We start from the raw sequence: 23,041 nt of genomic DNA, 5'->3' as shown, positions 1-23,041 counted from the left end.
CACCGTGGAACATACCATTGCTCGTTACTTTATATTTTTGCACAGTATAACCAGCTAACTGCATAACACCTCTATGACTGATGTACTTAACACAAACTTGAAAGGAAAAATGATGCATGTAAAACATGTAAAACTTTGCATTCATTTAAAGATGAAAATATCACTGTGTCTCAACCTGTTAAATAAAATAATCAACAATCTGCTACTGTTATGCAGCAGAGACATTGTGAGCACACTAAGGTTTATTATTCTCCTATAACTGCGCTACACTTTCTTTCTCTTATTCCACAGTAGACTGATTTTGACGATGTTTTATAATTAATATTACAAAAAAAACATGTAGCTGTTACATAGAAGTGCTGACACTGGAGACTCCTTCCATAAATAAACATACGTAGGTTTTAGAACAACAGCTCAATAATATAAATCTTTGGATTTACAGCTGCAACACTGTCAGTGCTGCTGTTAAAAAAACACCTGACCAATCACGATGCAAAGATGTGGCTGTGGTGTAACTAGAAACGGTTCTTTTCGATGTCATGCAGTTTGCCTGGGCTGTGAATGATTCGTTTAAAGTTTTAATGCAGTGGGTTGTTTAATGAGCGGGACCGGTTTAAAGCGGCGCTTTGTTACCCGATGCGGATCTTGAGCATGCCACTGAACAGCTCGGGGCTGTTAGAGATGATCCAGCCGATGTGGATGACGAGCTCCTGCTGCAGTACGGCTTCTCGCTCACCATGAGGACTGCACTTCCTGTAAATAATGTCCTTAATGACGGCCGGAGACAGCGGGTTCGAGATCACTTCCTCATCATGTCCAAAAAGACCCAGAGTCACCTGGTACAGCAAAAAAAAACAAGTGGGTAGCATGCAAACGATTATCACGTGTCATTACGTCCATGCTCTGATGCGTCTGATTTCTCCAAACGAATTCTGCACCTAACTGATAAAAACCTTGCAAAAGCCAAACGATTTTTTCCCCCCTGCTAAACTATGCATTTCTTCTTCATTTGAATAAAACGTGTCAGCACGTCAGCATTTTACTATTCTAGCCTAAACGCTTTTAAATTCAACCCCGTGACCTGCAATTTGTGCAAAACAGAAAGCAGGTAGATTTGTGAGCATAAAAACCCACAGAAGGTCTTGATCCCCTTTTTATTTTTGTATGTCTCGTCTCTAAGGCTTAAGCACCACAGCCTGCATGGCTCAGACCTCCGCTGGCGAGGTAGACTGACCCAATTTCAGAACAAATCTATGTTTCAGACTATTAAACCATTAAAACAGTTTTAGGAACAAAATCTATAGGCAGATTCCATCCTCCAGTGCAGATTCATCCTAATAAAATCAATGCAGGACCACCAGAAGGGAAGAAAGAGGCCTGAAATGGTATAAAGCTGGGAATGTAAATAAATAAATAATAAGCGGTTGGAGTTGAAATAAAGAGAGCACAGGACACATCAGAGAATGTACAGTATATAGTAAATAATTTACACAAATATCTAATCTGTGCTGTATAGGGGTGGGACCATATATTGCTATGGTGATGCATCTCTAATAGCATCTCTCTCTCTCTCTCTCTCTCTCTCTCTCTCTCTCTCTCTCTCACACACACAAACTTTTTTCTTTTCTCAAAACTGCAGAATGTTTCTTCACTGTCCAGAGAATGAAGCAGTCAACTTTGTACTGTTATGTGATATAAAATAAATAGAACTGACAAGAGAATTTAAATAGAATCTCAATCATTCCCTGATGAATCTACTGTAATTAGCTAAATGAATCTTTCAGCACAAAAACAGACCTTTATACTGCATACTTTCCATATTCGGCCTCATTTATGCTGCTGGATATCAACAAATGTATTCATAAATAATTCCCAGTAACAATTAAACTATAGAAATCCTGTTAATTGGGAATAAATGTTTCACTACAGAGTCTGAGTAAGTTTATATACTGGGGTAATCACTAATACGAACATGATCGAACTCAAACTGTCAATGAGTTCCTGTGATTTTATATACGTATAACGCTCAAGTTTAAATGACTTTGATCCTCAAAACTACACACCTATATAATAAACATTTTGTGCAACTTAAATGGTTGATACTAATAACTTGAAATGGAAGCATAAATACAATGTTTATTAACAGCTTTTACACATGGTGCTTGATAAATGAGGCCCAATGTTTGTGCTGAAAAAGAAAGTCCAAAAAGAATCCTTGTGTAACCCCTAGTCAGCTCACAAATTTGTAGTGTTTAGAAAAAGAGAGCACATTTTTGACTGGAGAGTACAGTGCATAATGAATCGCTGATTTTGTAATATCCCTCTGTGCTATCTTGCTCATTTTTCTACCGTACACTAACACCTCACCCTCGTCGCCATATCATCTCACCCCTAACAACAATCCAGCAGCTACATTAACAGTGTGATATACTGGGTTAGCAGTGTAGAGACTGTTAGAGATTTAATGAATTGAATCATGCAATTTTGAAAGTTTAGTGAAAAATAAATGCATGAACAACACACAAATGATCAGTGAACATTAAAATGTTTTTATTTATTCATTTTTTTAAGAAGTTATAGAAGAAATCTTTCTACAATTTCTACCACTAGAAAGTTTGAAACGTTTCGTTCTTTGGCCTCCTGACCTCGGTTCCCACTTACCTGCTTGCCATGCACTAAAATGCTAGTAATACTCGGAGCAAGGCTGTCCACTAGCTTAGTTAAGAGACTGGCAGCGAGACGTACAACGGACCTGGTGAACAGAAACACATCATCCCACACGGGTTAACACTCACAGCTCTGAACGGCTGAACAGGAACAACATCTGGCCTTAAAACAGCAGGAAATTGTGAAAGTGGAACGCTAGAATGAGATATTAATTTACGTGAAAGTTTAAACTCGTGAAAGTCTTTAATACTGGAAGACGAGACAGCAGTGATCAGATACCCAGAATCATCACTGATACTGAAGTGTGAGGGGGAATAAAAAGGTATAGTCTATTTTAGAAACAATGCATTAAACAAACAAATAGGCCAAAGATGACTTTGGATTCTGCATCTGTTGCATATATATATATATATATATATATATATATATATATATATATATATATATATATATATATATATATATATAAAATCTATAATATAATTTAGTAATTATAATATGTATAATTTAGATTTTTATAAAAACATTTTTATTTTAAATATATTTGCAGAGGAAGTGGAATTAAAAAAAAAAAAAAAAAAAAAAATATATATATATATATTTCTTCTTCTTCTTCTTCTTCTTCTTCTTCTTCGGCTTTTCCCGTTAGGGGTCACCACAGCGGATCATCCGTCTCTGAAGTAGTGTTTTTAGGGGAAAAAAATCTGATGGGTATCATTATCAGCTGATACTCAAGCTTTCAGTAAAACGTGGCATTTCTAACCGTGACTAACTTTTAGCATAATTAGCTAAATTGAGCCCAACTATAGATCGTAAACTTCACGACGTTGTGCTCGCTAGTCCTGATATAAACTGCGACTGGTTTGGTGCAAGAAATAGCATCAGAACTCTAATGATTCGAACCTCCTGAAAGCTTTCCTATGAGCTGTTATTATTTCCACCACCATCACAGGCTGCTCGCTGTCCCTCTGTCCCTCCGTCCAGTCGCTCAACCATGCGAGAATTTCAATAACCGGCTAAATGAACGAGCGCTCCCTACACAGCGTGCAGTCACAATGAGCCATTAGCAGGCTCAGGTTTGTCCCTCAGACAGGAAGCGGTGCTGAATGACAAACGTGCAGTGGGAAATCAAGTCCAACAGTTACGGAGTCTCAATGAATAATTCTCAAATCACACCTTTAAAGCGCATAGGTATTTTAATGTTCACTAATTGAGGTGATTTGTGAAATTTGTGCTTTCTGTAGTAGACACATCCACTCAGAGCTGGGCGATAATCTCAATTTACACACGATGAATAAGTGGCACTAATTATATTTTTTTTATGAAAAAATATATAATTGAGCACATTTAGAGCAGAAAACAGGAGGCGGCGATTGTTGTTCTGTGGTTTGGTTTATCTCTGTACCTATTTCTTTATTTTTTTATGTATTATATAATTTAATTAAACTTTTATGTAACATAATATATGTAATCTCGCCTCCAGAAACTCAATCCCTCTTGGATAATAAACTGAGGCTCATTATAAAAAAAGGAAATCATAACCATGTACTCCTGATTGTTAGCACATTTTTGTTATTAAAGTATTTTCCTAAAATATCGATCTCATATCTTTTCCATATCGCCCAGCGCTCGCTCTCTCTCTCTCTCTCTCTCTCTCTCTCTCTCTCTCTCTCTCTCTCTCAAATTAAAAAATTAAATAAATTATATTAAAACGAGCAAAGGGGATGGGGTGAGGTTGTGAAGTTCAGCACAACATTGAACACACTTCACTAAATGAAAAAGACAAAAATGATTTCTATTAACAAAGTTACATTCAAGGTTTCATTCAATTAAAAAGAAATGATTGCATTAAGTCAAATTAAAACCTTTTTGACCATCCCTTGATCCCTCCATCACTTCCTTCATAAATTTCACTTGACTGCAGATTTAAAACATTTTTTGGTGAATTTTTAAACAGAATAAAAAAATTACTTTGAATTATTGCTAAATACGCAATAAATGTATTGTTGTTATTATGATTATATATTTTTATTTCAGAGCTGCCAACACAAAATAGCAATAACCTGTGGTTCCTGATTAAAAAGTAAAACATTTTCTGAATATTTTTGAATATTTTATACATAAGGAAAAACCACACGTCTACACGAGTCACGCGTTTTTTAACGTATATAGTTTGATTTTATGTTGTTGAATGACTGAGATTGAAGTTGGTTCCTGTTCTTGCTGTAGTCATTCCCTCAACAGTAGGTTTCTCTGAATCTCTGTTTCTCCAGGGAGAAAAGAAGCAGTCAGTCAATTAACCAAGATACCACAGAGCGTAAACTGGGAACATCTTTCAAGTGCTGATAAACTTCCCAAAGCACCATGAGTGTTAAAAAGTGCTGACACTGGAGACTCTTTACATAAATGTTAAATATAAGACTCCTAAAGAAAAACTAACAAAACAGCATTTAGATAAAAAAAAAAGTTTAAACGAAAATATTTTTAATAAGTGCACTGAGACGAGGTGAATGATTATGAATGAGAGATGTATGGAAGGGGGTGGGTCTTCCCCTTCAGAGACACCTACAGAATTCGTTTGAATAACTCCAGATTCGCATGTCAGTTTAGCTCATCATAGGAGTGGTATCAAAGTACACTAACTGAGCGCAAACGCACAAAATGTTGGCAGGTCTGTTATTATTAGCTTCAGCTACTGATTTAATATTAAGTCTCCTATAACTAAAGATGTAACTGAATGTGTAATTGCACCACCATCATCATCATCATCATCATCATCATCATTACAGCTCATCAGTGAAGCGTGCTCCCTGTTAATGTAAAACTTGGTGATGTTTAACTCACAGATTGGACAGATACATATAATAAAGCATGCAGCAGCAGAGGCACTCGGACAGCACGTTACCTGTTTACCATGGACCAACAGGGTCGTTATATGGGGAGCTATAGAACTGGCGAACTTCTGCATAGCGGCTGCTGCGCAACGCACCGCCATCCTACAGCGAGTTAACATGTCGTAAAAAATTAATGGATTTTTACAGGAGATTTCAATAAAAAAGACAAAAAAAAAAGAACAAACAAGGTACGTTTAAATACGTGGAAACAGCACGCTGCTGCTTTTCAGATTTTATTGAGATTTTATTGTATTTATGGATTTGAATAGTAAAGCTTTTTTGTGACTATGTCCTTTGGTGAAAGCTCTTCAAATGTTCCGTTTATAGAGTTCAGATCTGTGACTATAAAGAATAAAAATTTGAAATACACTAAACGGCCAAAGGTACAGCATGGTGTGTGAACCCCTGACCCCTTACAAACATATGAAGTTTTTTATCTGGAATAAATCTGGATAAGACTAGAATGTTCAGGCCACATACTTTTGGCTGAATAATTTAATTAAGGTTCTGAGAATTTAGAAGTAGTTGGTGTGTGTGTGTTTTGTTGTGTGAAGTAAAGAAATGAAATCTGACCAGAGTTTCCTGCTCCCTGCTCTCCTGTAGATCCGCTCCAGCTCAGACTTCAGGTACTCTGCAGAGGCAAAACAGAAAAACAAGATGAGACGCGATATCAGCTTATATTATATAAATTCTTGAAATCTGATTGGTCAACCGTTTTTTTATGTTTTTTTTTTTTGTATAAAAACCCCCAGCTTTAATTAATGAACTAGTTTAAATATTGTTATTGTTCATAAAACTAGTTAAAAATTTATTTTTTTTTTTTTTACAGATTATATAAACATAATTATTTAATTTTTAAAGCACCTTAAAGTAACATATTTAGACCCACTTAATTGTTTACTTTTATTTTATTTACTGCAGTATTTGTGTGCGCATGTGTGTGTATATATACGTGTGTGTGTGTGTGTGTGTGTGTGTGCGCGTGTGTGTGTGTGTGTGTGCGTGTGTGTGCATGTATTGGTACCGTCCCTGCTGAAAAAGTCTGGACCTTCTTTCTTCAGGAGAATACTAGCAAGCTGCGCCTGGCTGGCAAGACAGACACAGTCCTGACAGGAAAAACACACACACACACACACACACACACACACACACACACACACACACACACACACACACACACACACACACACACACACACACACTTTACATGGTGTACGAGATGGACCTACATCACTTTAATCACTAATGGGAAACTCACATTGAACTTCTGTAGGATCTCATTTGTGGGTTTGTTCCTCCACTCGTCGATGTCGATCTCGGGCTGCTGTTCGAGGTCTGAGGCGTTCGGTGTGCTCGCCTGACGCTTCACCTTCGAGTGTTTGGGCAACTCCAACTCCTCGAAACTCTTAAACTCGGGAATCCTTTAAGGAGGAGAAACACGAGTCACGAAGAGGAGATTGTTACACAAGAAACACATTACTGCTGACGATTTTTTAAATAATAATAATTATTTATAAAATGTAATTATAAATGTTAAGTTCTGGTTCTTACTCTGCCTCATTGACACGCAGAAAATCCAGCTGCTCAACCACAGCTCCAGAGATTAGAGTCTACACACACACACACACACACACACACACACACACACACACACACACACACACACACACACACACACACACACAGAATACACTGTCCAATGTACTAGTTACATTTAAAAATACAAACAGCATCATAGTCTTATATCTACAATATTTATCTTAATCAGTGCATTTATTTATTTATTTATTTATTTATTTATTTATTTATTTATTTTTTCATTTATTCATTTATTTATTTGTTTATTCATTTTTTCATTTGATTAAGAAACAAGATATATAAAAAACTATTCATTATCACAATCATATATTGACAATAATATTAATCTCTTGTAAAATAAATATATATTATACAGTATATAAATGCATATCTGTTCTTTTTATATTGCTCTGAAAGCTTTGTTACTTCAGAACATCTAATTTCCTCGTATCTATCTGGACATTGTTTCTGTAAAAAAATGTAGCTGACCTGAAGTCTGTCGACGTGAACTTTGACCCCTCCGATGTTACCCTTCTTGAACGAGGCCAGCATGTCCAGGACAGGGTTGAAGCGGCTCCCCCTATAGGACACAAAAAGACATTAAACAGTTAAAGGATATTGAGTGCGATTGCAAAGTTGTTATGGAGCAAGTCGTACCTGATGTTATCCTCTCTGATGAGAACGAGAAACAGAGGGCGTCCTGGCATCTTCCAGCACTGCTTAATGAACTGTAGGGCGTTCTGTACGTAAACACACAAACACACAAATCTCTAAAAATCTGTTTGAATGTTTCTTGAACAGCGTTTAAGACCCGTATGTTTGACATAGTGTGACATCAGTACAACTCACCTTGATGTCATCGATAAGCAGCATAACATCCTGAGACAAGTAGAAGTCGCTGAGGTCGAAAACAATGGGGTAACACACTACAGTCTTTCCCAGGATCCGATAAATCTGATAATATAGAAAACAATATATAAAACAACAATTTTTCTATGACCCTCCCAGGAAGAATATGCATGAATATGTAAATAAGGAAACCCACCCATGTTCATCCCTAACTGCTTAATATAATTACTATTAGGCAACTTGATTAACTAGCTAGCTAAGTGTATATTAATTAAACTACATAGCATGTAATTTGGTGTTACTGTAACAACCCATAATATTGTATATTGTATCGTTTCCATGACTTAAATCTCTCATCCTAGACGAGATTGGTCCACAGTGATGAAGCTTATTTAGTGACACCACGGAAATATATCTATTCTCCAGGTCCGCCCCCTAAATCAGGTTTGTATGTATTTATGTTTAGGGAAACTTTAGCATCCTCATAATGTCTTTTTGTGTCCTATATTTCAATAATCTGGCAGAATGCTTAAAACATGTTGAACAGAGCTAAAAAAGTGATGGATTCTTTCACCTTCTACAGTGTTCCTCTAAGCAAAGCGGCTTCAGAGGGGCTCTGAACGTGTGTAGGATAGGCGGTGCTTTATTGTTGCCGTGACAACCACTTCCAGAAAAAGAAACGGCCACGTCCATCTCACTGTCAATTGTACACTGCTTTTTCTGTAGTACAGCTTCAGGAGATGAAGCCAATAAACCAGTGTATTTGTGTGTGTATACGTGTGTGTACATGTGTGATTGAGAGTGTACCTTACAGGTCCCGATGCAGCCCACCGGTCTCTCCGGACGCCCACTTAAACCAAGCTTTTTATTGATGGCCAGGAAACGATATGCCTGGAAACACACACATACACACAGCATGTGTACGCTCTGCATGATACACACTGTACACTCTGCAGTTGTATATAGAAATCGATTAAGGCGAAGAATGCAGCACACAAACCCATACACTCTGTAGTAAGACAAAATCATTTTCATCAGAAAAATATAGAATTCTACAAAAATGTACCTACACAAAGGCCTTCTTTCAGCTTTAAAAAGACCTGAAAGCACAGGTGTACTGCATGTAATAGTGGTGTCTGATTAATTTCATGTTAGGGTCAAAACTTCCCTGTCCATCCCATAATAAAAATGTACTGTAAAACCTTTATTTCATGCAAAACAGTGTTGCAACTTTAGGCTGTGGTCGTGATTGTTGTCATGAACCATATTACAAAAGAGTATAAAAACTACAAATAATCCTGACCTTATGGTACATAATATGGAGCTTTTGCTAGAATAGAAATGAGGTTTTTCAACTTCAAACATGAAGCTAAATAGAAAACGACTTGTGTTTGTAGTCATTTACTGTCTACAATAGAGACGCATGGATTTTGAGACAAAACAAAAAGGTTTGTTTAGTCAGCTGGAGACACGATGTGGCATACTGCCTCCACTATTTACATTTTTCTGATGACGTGCACAAGTTTTGCTTCATGTGACTGCAGGATCCATGTGTCAGCCATCTTGGCTATGTGCAGATTAACATTCCCTTCCTCAGAGACATCTTATCTCTCTGTTTCTCTCTCTGCTCAGAACAGATTTCATCTTTTCTCTCAGTGATATCACTCGCATCGGTGATCAGAGAAGTCATACCTGCTGTTTTATATCTAAACTTCATACTGCCTTTATACTACATACATTTCATACACAGACAAAAGAAAGACTGAAGAAGAGAGAGAGAGAAAAAAGGAAAAGACTAAATGAAGGACACAGAAATTGAGAAATGGACAGAGAGAGAAGAGCAGCAAGGGGAAGGAGATACTCGTTTTAAACCTCACTGCTGTATAAAATCTATATTCTGTCGTCATATCTCTGCAGGGAAACCTTTGTGTGTGAGTGTGTGTCTTTTGCTTGATGTGTATGCTGTCGGAATTTGTAATGATATTATAGCACCACTAGATGGAGCTGTGTGTATCTGAGACTTTTAGCTTAGCACGTCTCACGCAGACACGCACAGATACATATGCAGACACAAACGCACAAAAAAACCCTTGCTACCTAGGAACACAGACACACACAAAACCTTGTTCTTGAAAAACTGCAAAGAAATACAGAAATGATAGTGTTTTATTAGACTGGTAAAAGTAGAGAAGGAGAGTATCAGTGAGGGTGGATCTGATTAAGACACATAGAGGACATCTGTGATACATTTGGATATATTAAGGTGGAACAAGTGCCCTGTAGTAGAGCATATAATAAAGATATTGGCGTGTCTGTGTGGCACAGTAGTTTGGGTTTTTTTGGTTAAAGAGAGTGTCTTTAAATGGGACAGGATTAGGCTTTTCAGTACATGGGGCTGGTGTTGGCTTGTCCTTGGTAAAGACATGGGGTTTTCTAGGTTGGAACAAGTGTGGGGTTTTCGATTAGTAGGACAGTTTTGGACTTGCTTTTGAGTGAGACAGGTGTGGTGTTTTATATGACTGGGACAGGTCTGAGGTTTTCTATGAGTGGGACAGGTGTGGGGTTTTTGATGAGTGAGGCAGGTGTGGGGGTTTTTATGAATGGGACAGGTGTGGGGTTTTTGATGAGTAGGGCAGGTGTGGTGTTTTCTATGAATGGGATAGGTGTGGTGTTTTCTATGAATGGGACAGGTGTGGGGTTTTTGATGAGTAGGGCAGGTATAAAGTTTTCTGTGAGTGGGACAGGTGTGGTGTTTTCTATGAGTAGGACAGGTGTGAGGTTTTCTATAAATGGGACAGGTGTGACGTTTTCTGTGAGTGGGACAGGTGTGGGCTTTTCCATGAATGGGACATGTGTGATTTGATTAGGGACTGTAAGGTGTTGGCAGATGATGGTGTAGCTAGACAGCATCGGATGGTGTTCTATAGGATGGTTTTGGAGGTGAAGAAAAAGAGGAGGAGAGTGAGGGCTGATAAAAGAATAAGATGGTGAAAACTGTAGTGTGGGACAGACAGGGGCTCGGTGGTGGTTAAGTGGTGCTGGATGATTGGACAACTACTGCAGAAGTGATTACCGAGAGATAAGAAGGTACTTGGTGGTGAAATGACAGATGTGGTGGTTGAATGAGGAAGTACAGAAAAGAATGAGGAGTAAGAGGTTGGCAAAATGATGAGAAAAGTAGGCAAGAACACAAGGAGATGCGGAAGCAGGCCAAAATGGATGTTTCAAAAGCTTGGGAAAAAGGCATATGAGAAGCTATTTGTGCTGCAAGTTAGAGCTTCGAGAAGATGAAGGGAGTACTTTGAGCAGCTGATGAATGAGGAAAACGAGAGAGAGAGAGAAGGTTGGATGATGTGGAGATGGTGAAGCAGGAAGTGGATTAGTAAGGAGGAAGTGAGAGCAGCTATTAAAAGGATGAAGAGTGGAAAGTCAATTGGTCCAAATGGTATACTAGTAGAAGCATGGAGATGTTTAGGAATGAGTGGAGTTTTTATCCAGATTGTTCAACACGATTCTGGAAGGCGAGAGGATGCCTGAGGAATGGAGAAAGCGTGTGCTGGTACAGATCTTTAAGAATAAGGGAAATGTGCAGACCTGCAGCAACTACAGGGGAATTAAGTTGATCAGTCACACCATGAAGTTATGGGAAAGAGTATTGGAAGCCAGGCTGAGAGAAGAGGTGACCATCTGTGAGCAACAGTATGGTTTCATGCCGAGGAAGAGCACCACAGACGCATTATCTGCTTTGAGAATGTTGATACAGAAGTATAGAGAAGGTCAGAAGGAGTTACATTGTGCGCTTGTGGATTTAGAGAAAGCGTACAACAGGGTGGAGAGAGAGAAGCTGTTGTATTGTATGAGGAAGTCAGGTGTGTTAGAGGAGTATGTAAGGGTGGTGCAGGACATGTATAAGGACAGTGTGACAGCAGTAAAGTGATTGGCTCTGAGCCCTTTCCTGTTTGCAGTGGTAATGGACAGGTTGACGGATGAGGTCACACAGGAGTCTCCGTGGACTATGATATTTGCAAATGATATTTTGATGAGAGAAAAAAAATGAAAGTCAGTAGGAGTAAGTGGAGTGGTGCGGTTGCAGGGAGAAGAGGTGGTGAAGGTGGAGGAGTTCAGGTACCTAAGGGGTCAACAGTGCAAAATAATGGAGAGTGTGTTAGAGAAGTGAAGAAAAGATTGCAGGCAGGGTGGAGTTGGTGGAGAAGAGTGACAGCAGTGATTTGTGATAGAAGAGTATCTGCAAGAGTAAAAGGGAAAGTTTATAGGACTGTGGTGTGACCTGCGATGTTGTATGGTTTAGAGACAGTGGTATTGAGTAAAAGACAGGAGGTGGAGCCTGAGGTAGCAGAGCTGAAGATGTTGAGGTTTTCAGTGGGAGTGACAACGATGGACAGGATTAGAAAAAAGTTTATTAGAGGGACAGCGCATGTAGGACATTTTGGAGACAAGGTGAGGGAGGCGAGATTGAGACGGATTGGACACGTGCAGAGGAGGGACATGGGGTATATCAGTAGGAGAATGCTGAGGATGGAGCCACCAGGAAGGAGGAAAAGAGGAAGACCAAGGAGGAGGTTTATGGATGTGGTGAAGGAAGACATGCAGGTAGTTGGTTTGAAAGAGGCAGATGTAGAGGACAGGGGGGTATGGAGACGGATGATCCGCTGTGGCGACCCCTAATGGGAGAAGCCGGAAGTTAAATAAGAAGTAAAAGAAGATGGACAAGTGTGGGGTTTTCTATAAGTAGGAAGGTGTGGGGTTTTCTGTGAGTACGACAGGTGTTGCTTGCTTCTAAATAAGACGGACTGCATTTCACCCAGAAAGTTAGGGGGACACAAACCTTCGCTTTGAACTGTACACATGAGAGCAAATCCACAGTTACTCCACTCTACAGTGCAGAGGAGATGAAGTGAGAGAAGTTTGACTCCTTAAGACTCAGTGCTTATGACTGAGAGGATAATTAGCAGGCTAACGTCCTGGGTAATCATTAACCTGAATTCCAGCCACTGATATACAGCCTGCTATCGGAATATCTGACTGAACGTCTTTCCCAATAAAAATGAACACCCACTATTATCAGCTCTCTCGGCGAAGACGCGCAACTGCTCAATACCTTTTTAATTTGGCAAATACAAATATAACATGCTTCAATTTACGTTAAAGGTTTTCATTCGACACACCCTCATGATTGATCAGAATCATTTTCTGACTGGAGCATAGCTGCAAATCACAGGTTTATTTATATCAATGCTTTGGTGGTTTTTACAGTAGCAGCTCTTGAATGCAGATGTGAATAAAGATATTTTTTCTAAAATATGTAATGGATGCTCTGGTGAAAATTTGTGCAAAGAGATATTTATTCAAAATTCATTGAAAAAACTGCAAATTGCTGTCTTGTAAGAGAAAATAAAAAGCACTTAGGCACATGGTCTTGCGTTACAGGAAAAAGTATTCAACATCTTGACAGAGCAGAGTGTGAAGTGAAGAACCACATATATTTCTGTCTCGAGATTTTAAATTAAATACCCAAAAGATATGGTTTATAAACGTTGGCCTGATTCGGAAGTGTGTAGACTGATCACTCTTTAATTATCACTTACCTTTAAGTTTGCACTTTTTGTCGGATTTGCGTGTGGCTGTTAAATTGTTCATGTGAGCTCATCTCCTGCATTGATTAATGAATGTACCATGAAAGGTGTAAAGTACCTTCACAAGCTCCTGCTGAGGCCAAATCTGAATGGGCTCCACCTGCTGAGGGGTTTGAGTCTGAATGCCGTACGTGTTCAAAAAAACCTGCAACCTAACACACAAACACACACACACACACACACACACACACACACACGTTTAAGCTTAAAGTATGATTCATTGTCTGGTATTCTTGCATTTCTATTTTCTAAATGCTAACAAGACAATACATCTCTCCCTTAATTCTCCTCCACTTTTTCATTTCAAAATGAACGATCCTGAAAACGCCGATCTTGAATGCATGTATAAACAATGACTCAGTAGTCAGTCTACTTGGAGGTTAGCAAAAAGAACAGATTACAGATTATTTTTTAGTGCCTAAAACACTGCTATTATAATCACTGTGTTTTTTAAAGAAGAAAAAAAAAAATCACGAAACAAATAAACAAACAGCAAAATTTTCCCGGCACTGCAACTGGAGAACATTTGAATCACCGAACATTAATTTCTGTGCATGCGGATCTTTTATGAACAGAGCAACTCGACTTGGCTCATGCTGAAATGTCCTGCAGTGGCATTTTTATAAAATTTTTTGGATTCATGAATACTTGATTCTCAGGCTTTGTGTGTAGACGGAAACAATTAGAAAATGAGTCAATATTTTAATGAGGAATTATTTACCTGTTTTGTGCCGGGAAAAAAATAAATAAAAATAATACACGTTTCTTAGGTTTCAAATGCTGGATTCGGAAAGTAAAACAAAATAACTAGATACACACAGGCCTGTCTTGTATGCTTGGTTTGTTTTCAAAGGAGTGCCAATAATTTTGGATAAAAGAGGAATAGAGATGTAAAGAACGAGCGAAAAAATAAAAGAGAAAGCGTCAGAGAGATGGCTGTACCTCTGACTCTCGGCGATAAGTGCCACGTGGATCACCACATCATTCTCGATGGGACCCTGCGGAGAACAACAACACACTCATCAGATTTCCTTTCTCTCTATCCGCCCCTCTGTCTCTCTCTCTGTCTCTCTCTCTCTCTTTCTCTCTGTGTGTAGCATGATGGAGAAAACAGCGAGTCTTTTTCCTGAGGGATAAAACACCGTCTGTGACATTTCAGAGCTCACCAACATCAACATCACAACCGGGGACAGAGTTAGGAAAGAATAAAAGAAAGAAAGAAAGAAAGAGGAAAGAAAAATTAATGACGGAGTAAAAGAGATGATGAACAAACCCTCATTTCAGCTTATTAGTGCACACAGATGAGTTGCGTTTCAGTACAATAATGAGCTGCTGATTGGTGGCATCCATCTGCGAGTGTCTAAAATCGCCATAAGAAAGAAAAATAAAATCTGCCGTACTTACCTCAGAACTGACAAACATTAGCATTGTGCTAATGTAGCAGTGTAAAGCTTAGCATTCAAAAGCACTATTTTAGATGACTAGGATCAGTGAGCATGATTAGCTAACCAAACAGATTTATTGGATAGGTTCATAAAAGTTAATAATAATATTAACTAGCTGGAAATTCTGACAGGATTATAGTGTATATGATCAACGCTAACTAATGCTAACCTGACAGGATTTCTCAATAAAAAAAAAAAAAAAAACTGACTGGATTTCTAAAAGGTCTTCCAGTGTTTCATATACAGAAAGAATTTCATTTACATGGAATCTTCACTGTTAATAAAGTCAACCAGATAACATGACTGGACTTTATACCATTTAGTATAGTGAAATAAAATTAGCGAACATCAAAAAACAAAACTGTCCTTGTTGAAAAAATCTACCCGGAGAACATTTTTCGAGAACATTTATTTCAGGTTTTAGAGCAAAATAATATGTAATTGCTGGCTAAAATGCTGATAATACATATGGTTACAAAACCACAAACAAGAGAAGATAAATGGATAATTTAAACCAACCACACACACACACACACACACACACACACACACACACACACACGGGGGACAAATAACAGCGGCAGATAAAACAGCTTACCACATTAGCTTGTGTTAATTCTATGAATTATGAGCATCAATGTCAGACATCGCGTTAGATTCGTTTGTTTTAGCTAACTAGCCAGAAATTGATTCATACAAACAAACAAAACAAAAAAATGCTAATAAATTCAGTCATTTTACCATATGACAAGATTAGCCGAGTACCTATAAACATTGTCAGCAGTGAAAGTTACAGAATGTGCTCGTTCTAGCTTGTGTTAGCTAGCTGCCTAGTGTTAGTGTAGTTTTAAACATTAATATTATTAAAGCACGTAAGAATTCTGTCCAGCTAGCCAATGTTACCGGCTAGCTTATACTACAAACCTTTAAACTGTACATAAAATCTAAAATTCTTCTCTGGTTCATTTCAGCTAGCAGCGTTAGTCAGTTAGATAGCATTAGCAGTGACTAATTTGAATTTGAATGCCGAATACAAAAAATAAATCCTCTCGAAATTGTTTGAAGGTTAAGAATTTACGTTATTATGGTATGCTTAGCCTGTGTTAGCTAGCTTGCTACAGTAACTGTTTTGAAAATGACAGGGACGTGTTGCCTGATACGGCGAGGCTAATGTGCATCATTAGCCAAAAACAAAAGGGAAAAAAAAAATTATTAAATAATTTCTCTTTTCCTGCATCTGTTGTGTTTCATTAGAAAACTTTTTTTAAATCGGAGATCTGCTAATGCGCTAATATGCTAACGAAATCACTGCCTGTTATCTGTTGAACGAATAATTGATCTCCTTTTCTGCTGACAGCTGATGATCCGATGACTAAATATGAAAAACAGGAAGGGAAAAACAGAAAAAAAAAAAAGCCAGATGCCAGTTGTGAGTCTTGTGCTAGTAAAAGGCTTTCATTTGAAGAAAAAAAGCTAGGACTTGGTTTTATTGCCCCGATGCTATTAAACGCATCTGTGTGTCTGAGTGCGAGTGTGTGTGCGCGCGAGTGTGTGAGAGCGAGAGAGAGAGTGAGATCGCCTCTGATTAATTGCTAGCAGATGCAAAACAAAACGGAGGAAATGGGATTCATTAGCATGCCACTGAATAGCTCGCTCGAAAAAAAAAAAAAGATAGATTTGATATTTTCGTCGAGACGGACAGAAAACACGCTTTCTGGAATGTTTCAGATTCATTCTGGAGCGTTGCTGATACACACGTGCGCTTGAATTAGCGCCGCAGCCATTTTGGGAAACTTTAATGAGACGGCAACCAAAAAAATTATACAAATAAAAAAATAAAATAAAATACAAATTGTTACTTTCTCAACCGACATCTTAATTCTAAGTATTTCTCAAAATATTGGATTCTAAAGAATTTTTTAACAAAAATCAAACAGGGACAAGGTGGCAAAGTGCAGACATGCAGCACAGCGTCAATGAATAAATAAGTTGACGCGAGTTACAAGTAAACTGTTTAAAATGGATGGATGAATGAAAGAAAAAGGACAAAATAATGTTAGACAGCTTGTTAATATATACATGAAATTCAGATCACTGGAGTAGCTGAACATGGTGATTTAGAGCATATCTTCCCAAATCTTCTTCACATCAGGTGTATTATGAGAACTCCTATATGTACTTAGTCAGGAACAGGAGGAATTAAGATTATTTTGTTATTCAGAGCATGTACAACCTCCATTAAGTGTTTATCTGAGGTTCAGTGTGGCTCAATGAAGACAATTTCAGAGACATTTTTAGAGAATACTGCTATCCTCCCACACACACTCCAGGGAGCCAACGAGAATGACTAAACACACTGCAAAAAACCCTGACACACTTTCAAAAGAAAATACATGGCGCGTCGGAGTCATCGGGTTCACAGCACAGGGTGATTTATGTAGGATGTGGAGACGACTGTATGATGCATCAAACAAGAGAAAGCAATGAGGACGTGTAACACACCAACAAACAGGGTAAAGACACACACACAATGATGAAAGACACAAGACACAAAACTCCAGCAAAAGCAGCGCTATATTACACGATAAACAACAGTTCGTTCTAATCCTGCGATCTGATTGGCTGAAATGTGTTCAACAAATATGCATCATTCCCCTGACCACAAGCTGCTAAGCAACAGCAAAGGTTGTGTAACTAACAAAAATAATAATAATGCATAAGTAAAAAACTATTATTATTATTATAATTATTATAATTAGCAGTAGTTATATTTGAAGTCCACATGGTTTTAGGACAGTATACTTTTTTTTTTTCTTTAAGCCTTCTTATGTTGACTTTAATCCTTTATGTCTCAATAATGGACAGTCAATTTGTGCCATTTTATTCCCATTCCAAAGGGACGTTTTAGTGCCATTTAAAAAAACTAACAAAAAAAAGACAAGAATAAAGTCGTAGCAGCACCGACTGAAGCACTGGGGATCCTGTGACCTTCGTATTTTGTAACTTTAGAAGGTGATATTGCTCAAATGCAGCTTAACATTGATGACCCAGAAAAATGCAAACAACGGAAATTCAAACTTTAGCAGCCACTGTTCATTCGTGCTGTGGAGAAGCAGTTGCGCGAATTGAACTGTATAGAAGCCCCTAGACGAGACGTGGATGTGCGACATAACACAAACTGAAAACTAACTGTGCGCGCACACACACACACACACACACACACACACACACACACACACACACACACACAAAAAAAACACTTAACTCCACCCACGTTCAGTATGCAAGTATAATCGTGGGCGTCCAAATACACTTATTATATAAAAGATGCTTAGCAATGACCTGGAAAAATATTGTAAAAATAATTGGTATATGCCATTGCTTTAGGAAAAGTGTATTATGTGAGGGAGAAACATGCTTCAGAAATATGACCCAGAGTGCTTTTTTGTGTGTATGATTGCCTCCTGTAACTCCACTCACATTTCTGTGTCTGAAGGAAAAAAAAGTTGAAGAAAATGTTTTTTTTATTACTGATAGAAGGGAAGAACTTGATGCAGAATTGTAATTCTGACTTCCCTACAACACACTCGACCATTTTGCATATTTACAGTGTTAGAACGTGAGTTTTAAGTAGCTGAATGCAGGATTGAACTATATAGAAAAGAAAGATTTTAATAATTCGAGCAATAGCGCCATCTAAGGTCACAAAATACGATGGTCACAGTATCTGCCGGAAGAGACACCGGTACTTTAGGTGGTGCTGCTACGACTTAATCTCGTAATTTTAATTCTTTTTTTTTATTAATTTTTTTTAAACGTGTCACTAAAATACATACCATTTCTAACACAAGCACCTTTTTTTTTTTTTTTTACAATAAAACAAATAGATAAATGTTCATATTTAATAATTTGTATTTTGTATATAACGATTCGTGACAAATAAAATCTTATTCTTATATAATCTTATAATATGGATACAATATTATTACCAGATATGTATGCGATCAGTCCTGGAAACAAACAAACAAAAAGTTTTGTATTTTCAGAACATGTGGAGCTATTCCTTATTAGCTAATAATAATAATAATAATAATAATAATAATAATAATAATAATAATAATAATTATAATAATAATTATAATAATAAAAATAATAAAAAATCAAATTCTAAAAGAGAAGGTGTGTCCGATCTTGACTGCTAAACTGATATATTCATTCCTACCGTAATTCAGTTTTCTTTAATAATTAAAAATAATATTTAGAAAATGCCAAACTACAAAAAAAATTAACTAAACAATTTATGCATGTAAAGGTTCTACAGAAACTCCTTTCAGAAAACAGTTTATCTGGATTATATCCAGATTATGAGCAAGACTTGGATGTGTACATGTACACATCCGGATTACATCTCAACCCACACCACGCTATCAATCTGAAGACAGACGTAGAAACAGAGAGAACTATGCAAAGCACAGCTCTCTGTCGCTCATGTGACCCTGGTCCCCAACCGCCAACGATAAATAAATAACCACAGCAAGGCCTTTTCATCAAGTCAAACAGTCCACTTAGGCTAATCCATTTGCATGCAGAGCGGCATAAAAAGCCTCACGACTGAATTTGACAAAGCAGAACGTGATTTGTGAAAATGGAGTTCGGTCTGAAGTTCCCGCATGAGCGGCCTAATGAAGCCGAGCCGAGCGCAAATTAAAAGCACTCAGACGTGACACGGCGGGAACGACGGAGCCCCAGGGGAGGAACCGAGACGTGGATGTGCGACATAACACAAACTGAAAACTAACTGCGCACACACACACAAAAAAACACTAAACTCCACCCACATTTAGTATGCAAGCATAATCGTGGACTTCCAAATACACTTATTCAGGAGTTTTTTTTTTTTTAAATGCACAGCATCCCACAATGCACTGCAGTCATTCCATTCCATCAAAATAAATAAATAAATAAATAAAACTGCTGTCCTCAACCATTCTATCATTCAGAGGTGCAATAAAAGATGCTTAGCAATGACCTGGATAAATATCGGAAAAATAATTGGTATATGCCATTGCTTTAGGACAAGTGTATTATGTGAGGGAGAAACATGCTTAGAAAATATGGATCAGAGTGCTTTTTTGTGTGTATGAAGGCCTCCTGTAACTTATTTTATAGATACTCCACTCACATTTCTGTGTCTGAAGGAAAAAACCTTGAGAATAAATAAAAAAGATTTGAGAATTAAGACTGGCAGTGCTTTTGCAAGACAACCATTTATTACTGATAGAAGGGTGCAGAATTCGTGATTCTGACTTCCCTACAACACGCTTGACCAGTCGGATAAATTCATACGAGCTGAATTTTGCATGGTTACAGTGTTAGAACTTGAGTCTCAAGTAGCTGAATGCATTAGCACATATGTTCCAACACTAAAAGCATTTAAGCTCATGAGACCTCATTACAAAGACATACAGGACAGCGAATGCTCTCATGATAAATCAGAATGAACCAGATCTGTCATCTTTATAATGTTGCCAGTTGGTTTCCAAGCAGCTGAAACAGATGTCATGGAAGACCGTGCTAATTAACATGCTAACTTTTGTTGAACAACCAGAAATTGGAAGGCCTTTACTGCTTTCTTTTATTTAACAATGAAAACAGAAAAAGGAAATAATTGATTTTTGAAGTTTCTGAACACAGAAAAAAAAAGAGAAAATTTGTTACTTATGAATTTTTGTTTAACCAAACAAACTGAACAATGTTTTCAATCTAACAATCCTAACCTGTAAGCAAAAGTGATTTTGACTGGTGGCCTTTTCTTAGAAATAGAGGTTTACTTTGGAGCCAAATGATAAATAAACTTTCTTTGGGCTTCTCCCATTAGGGGTCGCCACAGCGGATCATCCGTATTCATGATCCGCACGTTTGATTTGGCACGTGTTTTTACGCTGGATGCCCTTCTTCGCGCAACCCTCCCCATTTATTCGGGCTTGGGACCGGCACTAAGAGTGGCTGGGGTTGGTTTCCTGGATCGAACCCGGGCCGCAGCGGTGAGAGCGCCGCATCCAACCACTAGACCACCAGGGAAGCCAAATGATAAATAATATGATATTAACTAGAGGAACAGAGTTAGGGGCGGGGCAGAGAATGCTGGGGGCAGAACAGGGAATGTGGGGGCAGGGCAGGGAATGCTGGGGGCAGGAAATGCTGGGGCAGTGCAGGGAATGTGGGGGAAGGGCAGGGAATGCTGGGGCAGAGCGAGGCATGATTGTTTTTGTAGAATGAGTCTTAAAACACCATAATTAAAACATTTGCATGAATCTTTTGTCGTCATGCTCTATGTTGAGTTTGGTTTCACTAATAATAATCATACATTTGCATAAAACATCAATATGTGTCCATGTTAATTAGAGTATTAGAAACTTTAATTAAAGGTACATTAAGAACAGAAAGAAATGCGCGATTAAGTTGCGATTAATCAGAATTAACTCGTGACAACCGTGCGATTAATTGCGATTAAATATTTGAATCGATTGACACTAATATATATAATATTATATTAAATAGTGAATTTCATAACTATGTGGGAAACTTTACCACACATCAGTTTAAATAATATATAATAGTACATAAGGTTAATGTATAGAGCGGGCACTCGATAGTGAGTGTGTGTGTGTGTGTGAGTGTGAGTGTGTGTGTGAATTTATAGACAACTTTCTGATAAAAGACTTCACGCTGGCAGAAAAAAAAGAAAATAGAGTTTTTGAACTCCATCCTGAGTGTTTGGTTACATAACGGTGTAATCCGGCCCACATTCCTGCTCTAACACACTGAAACAGGTGAGGATTTTGGAGCTGGAATGTGAGCGTGAAGTGGCTCGAGCTCACATCTATTAGCTTCAGCCTGAAATCCTTGCGCCACACAAAGAGGAGGCTGAGGCATGAAAGAAATCAATTTACACTTAGCTGAGGTGAAGGACAGGCTTAGACGCTTCTCTGTCTGCAATTCCTATACAGCAGGTTTTTTGGGGTGTGTGTGTGTGTGTGTGTGTGTGCGCGCCCGCGCATGTAGGGGAGATGGAAAGCCTGATTGTGGAAACCAAAAATGTATTTTTACGGCATGGAGAAAAACTTCACCCCCACACACCTGCATAAAACTCTTTGTAACAAAAAACTGTAACTTTTTCTGTTCGTCTGTTTCTTGACACTCTTCCTCTGTGTCTGTCTATCTCACAGTGTGACAAATCTGTGCACTTTTCTCTCTGTTCCACAAATAAAACCCCATGAGCTTGTGGCTCAGTCATTTACAGCTTCAGGTTCACTAATTCAGCGCTGATGAATCTGACAGAACCTTGTGATGATTCTTAGTCACTAATTATTTTCAACTCCTCGAACACACAAGTCATTAAAAGCCAGACTGATGACTTGATTAATGTCAGACATGTTTCTCACTACAAACAGCTGAGATGATGAAAGACCTCTGTGTGACTCTGCGACTGAAATCTTTCTGGACCGGAGAGTAATATTCTCTTCCTGTACAGCTCTGGAAAGAGTGACATTTCAATAAACTTCTGTTCTCCTCTGCAGACAGAGCTCTCTCTCTCTCTCTCTCTGTGTGTGTGTGTGTGTTTACTAGCCAAGTGTGTTTTAAGTGTCCTGCGGGCGTGTGACTCAGACCTCAGAGACAGGCAGAAAATTGGATAAATAAAAAATAAAAAAATAAACAAAAAAGATGAACAAGAAACCACACACACACACACACACACACACACACACACACACACACACACACGCTTGTCTTTTTTTTGTACAATTGTCAATTCGTTATTATAACATACACTTTTATCATAATGAGATTTAATGGTGAAGAAATTTTTTTTATTATAAAAAAGCTAATACTGATCGAGTTGTGCTGGTGTGTGTGTGTGTGTGTGTGTGTGTGTGTGTGTGTGTGTGTGTGT

General features: G+C 38.1%; 1 protein-coding gene across 4 annotated transcripts in view; it reads right to left on the bottom strand.

Moving 5' to 3' along the window:
* Positions 1-23,041, bottom strand: part of phkb (phosphorylase kinase, beta) — an 88,492-nt gene that overhangs the window by 6,151 nt on the left and 59,300 nt on the right. For 2 of the 4 annotated variants that reach the window (XM_083550844.1, XM_083550843.1), the window contains 12 exons: positions 14,585-14,640; positions 13,701-13,794; positions 8,796-8,879; positions 7,989-8,093; positions 7,797-7,879; positions 7,629-7,719; positions 7,113-7,171; positions 6,820-6,982; positions 6,586-6,667; positions 6,135-6,192; positions 5,573-5,663; positions 634-836 (listed from right to left, as the gene is read on the bottom strand). In XM_083550844.1, coding sequence (XP_083406970.1) covers positions 634-836; positions 5,573-5,663; positions 6,135-6,192; positions 6,586-6,667; positions 6,820-6,982; positions 7,113-7,171; positions 7,629-7,719; positions 7,797-7,879; positions 7,989-8,093; positions 8,796-8,879; positions 13,701-13,794; positions 14,585-14,640 — 1,169 coding nt within the window. Of the gene's footprint in view, positions 1-633; positions 837-2,661; positions 2,753-5,572; positions 5,664-6,134; positions 6,193-6,585; positions 6,668-6,819; positions 6,983-7,112; positions 7,172-7,628; positions 7,720-7,796; positions 7,880-7,988; positions 8,094-8,795; positions 8,880-13,700; positions 13,795-14,584; positions 14,641-23,041 lie in introns of all 4 variants that reach the window. The other 2 variants (XM_083550842.1, XM_083550845.1) reach the window with 1 other exon arrangement.

Source organism: Silurus aristotelis, assembly GCF_946808225.1.
Source record: "Silurus aristotelis genome assembly, chromosome: 9".
Classification (NCBI taxonomy): Eukaryota; Metazoa; Chordata; class Actinopteri; order Siluriformes; family Siluridae; genus Silurus; species Silurus aristotelis.
This window is presented reverse-complemented; position numbering and strand designations above follow the sequence as displayed.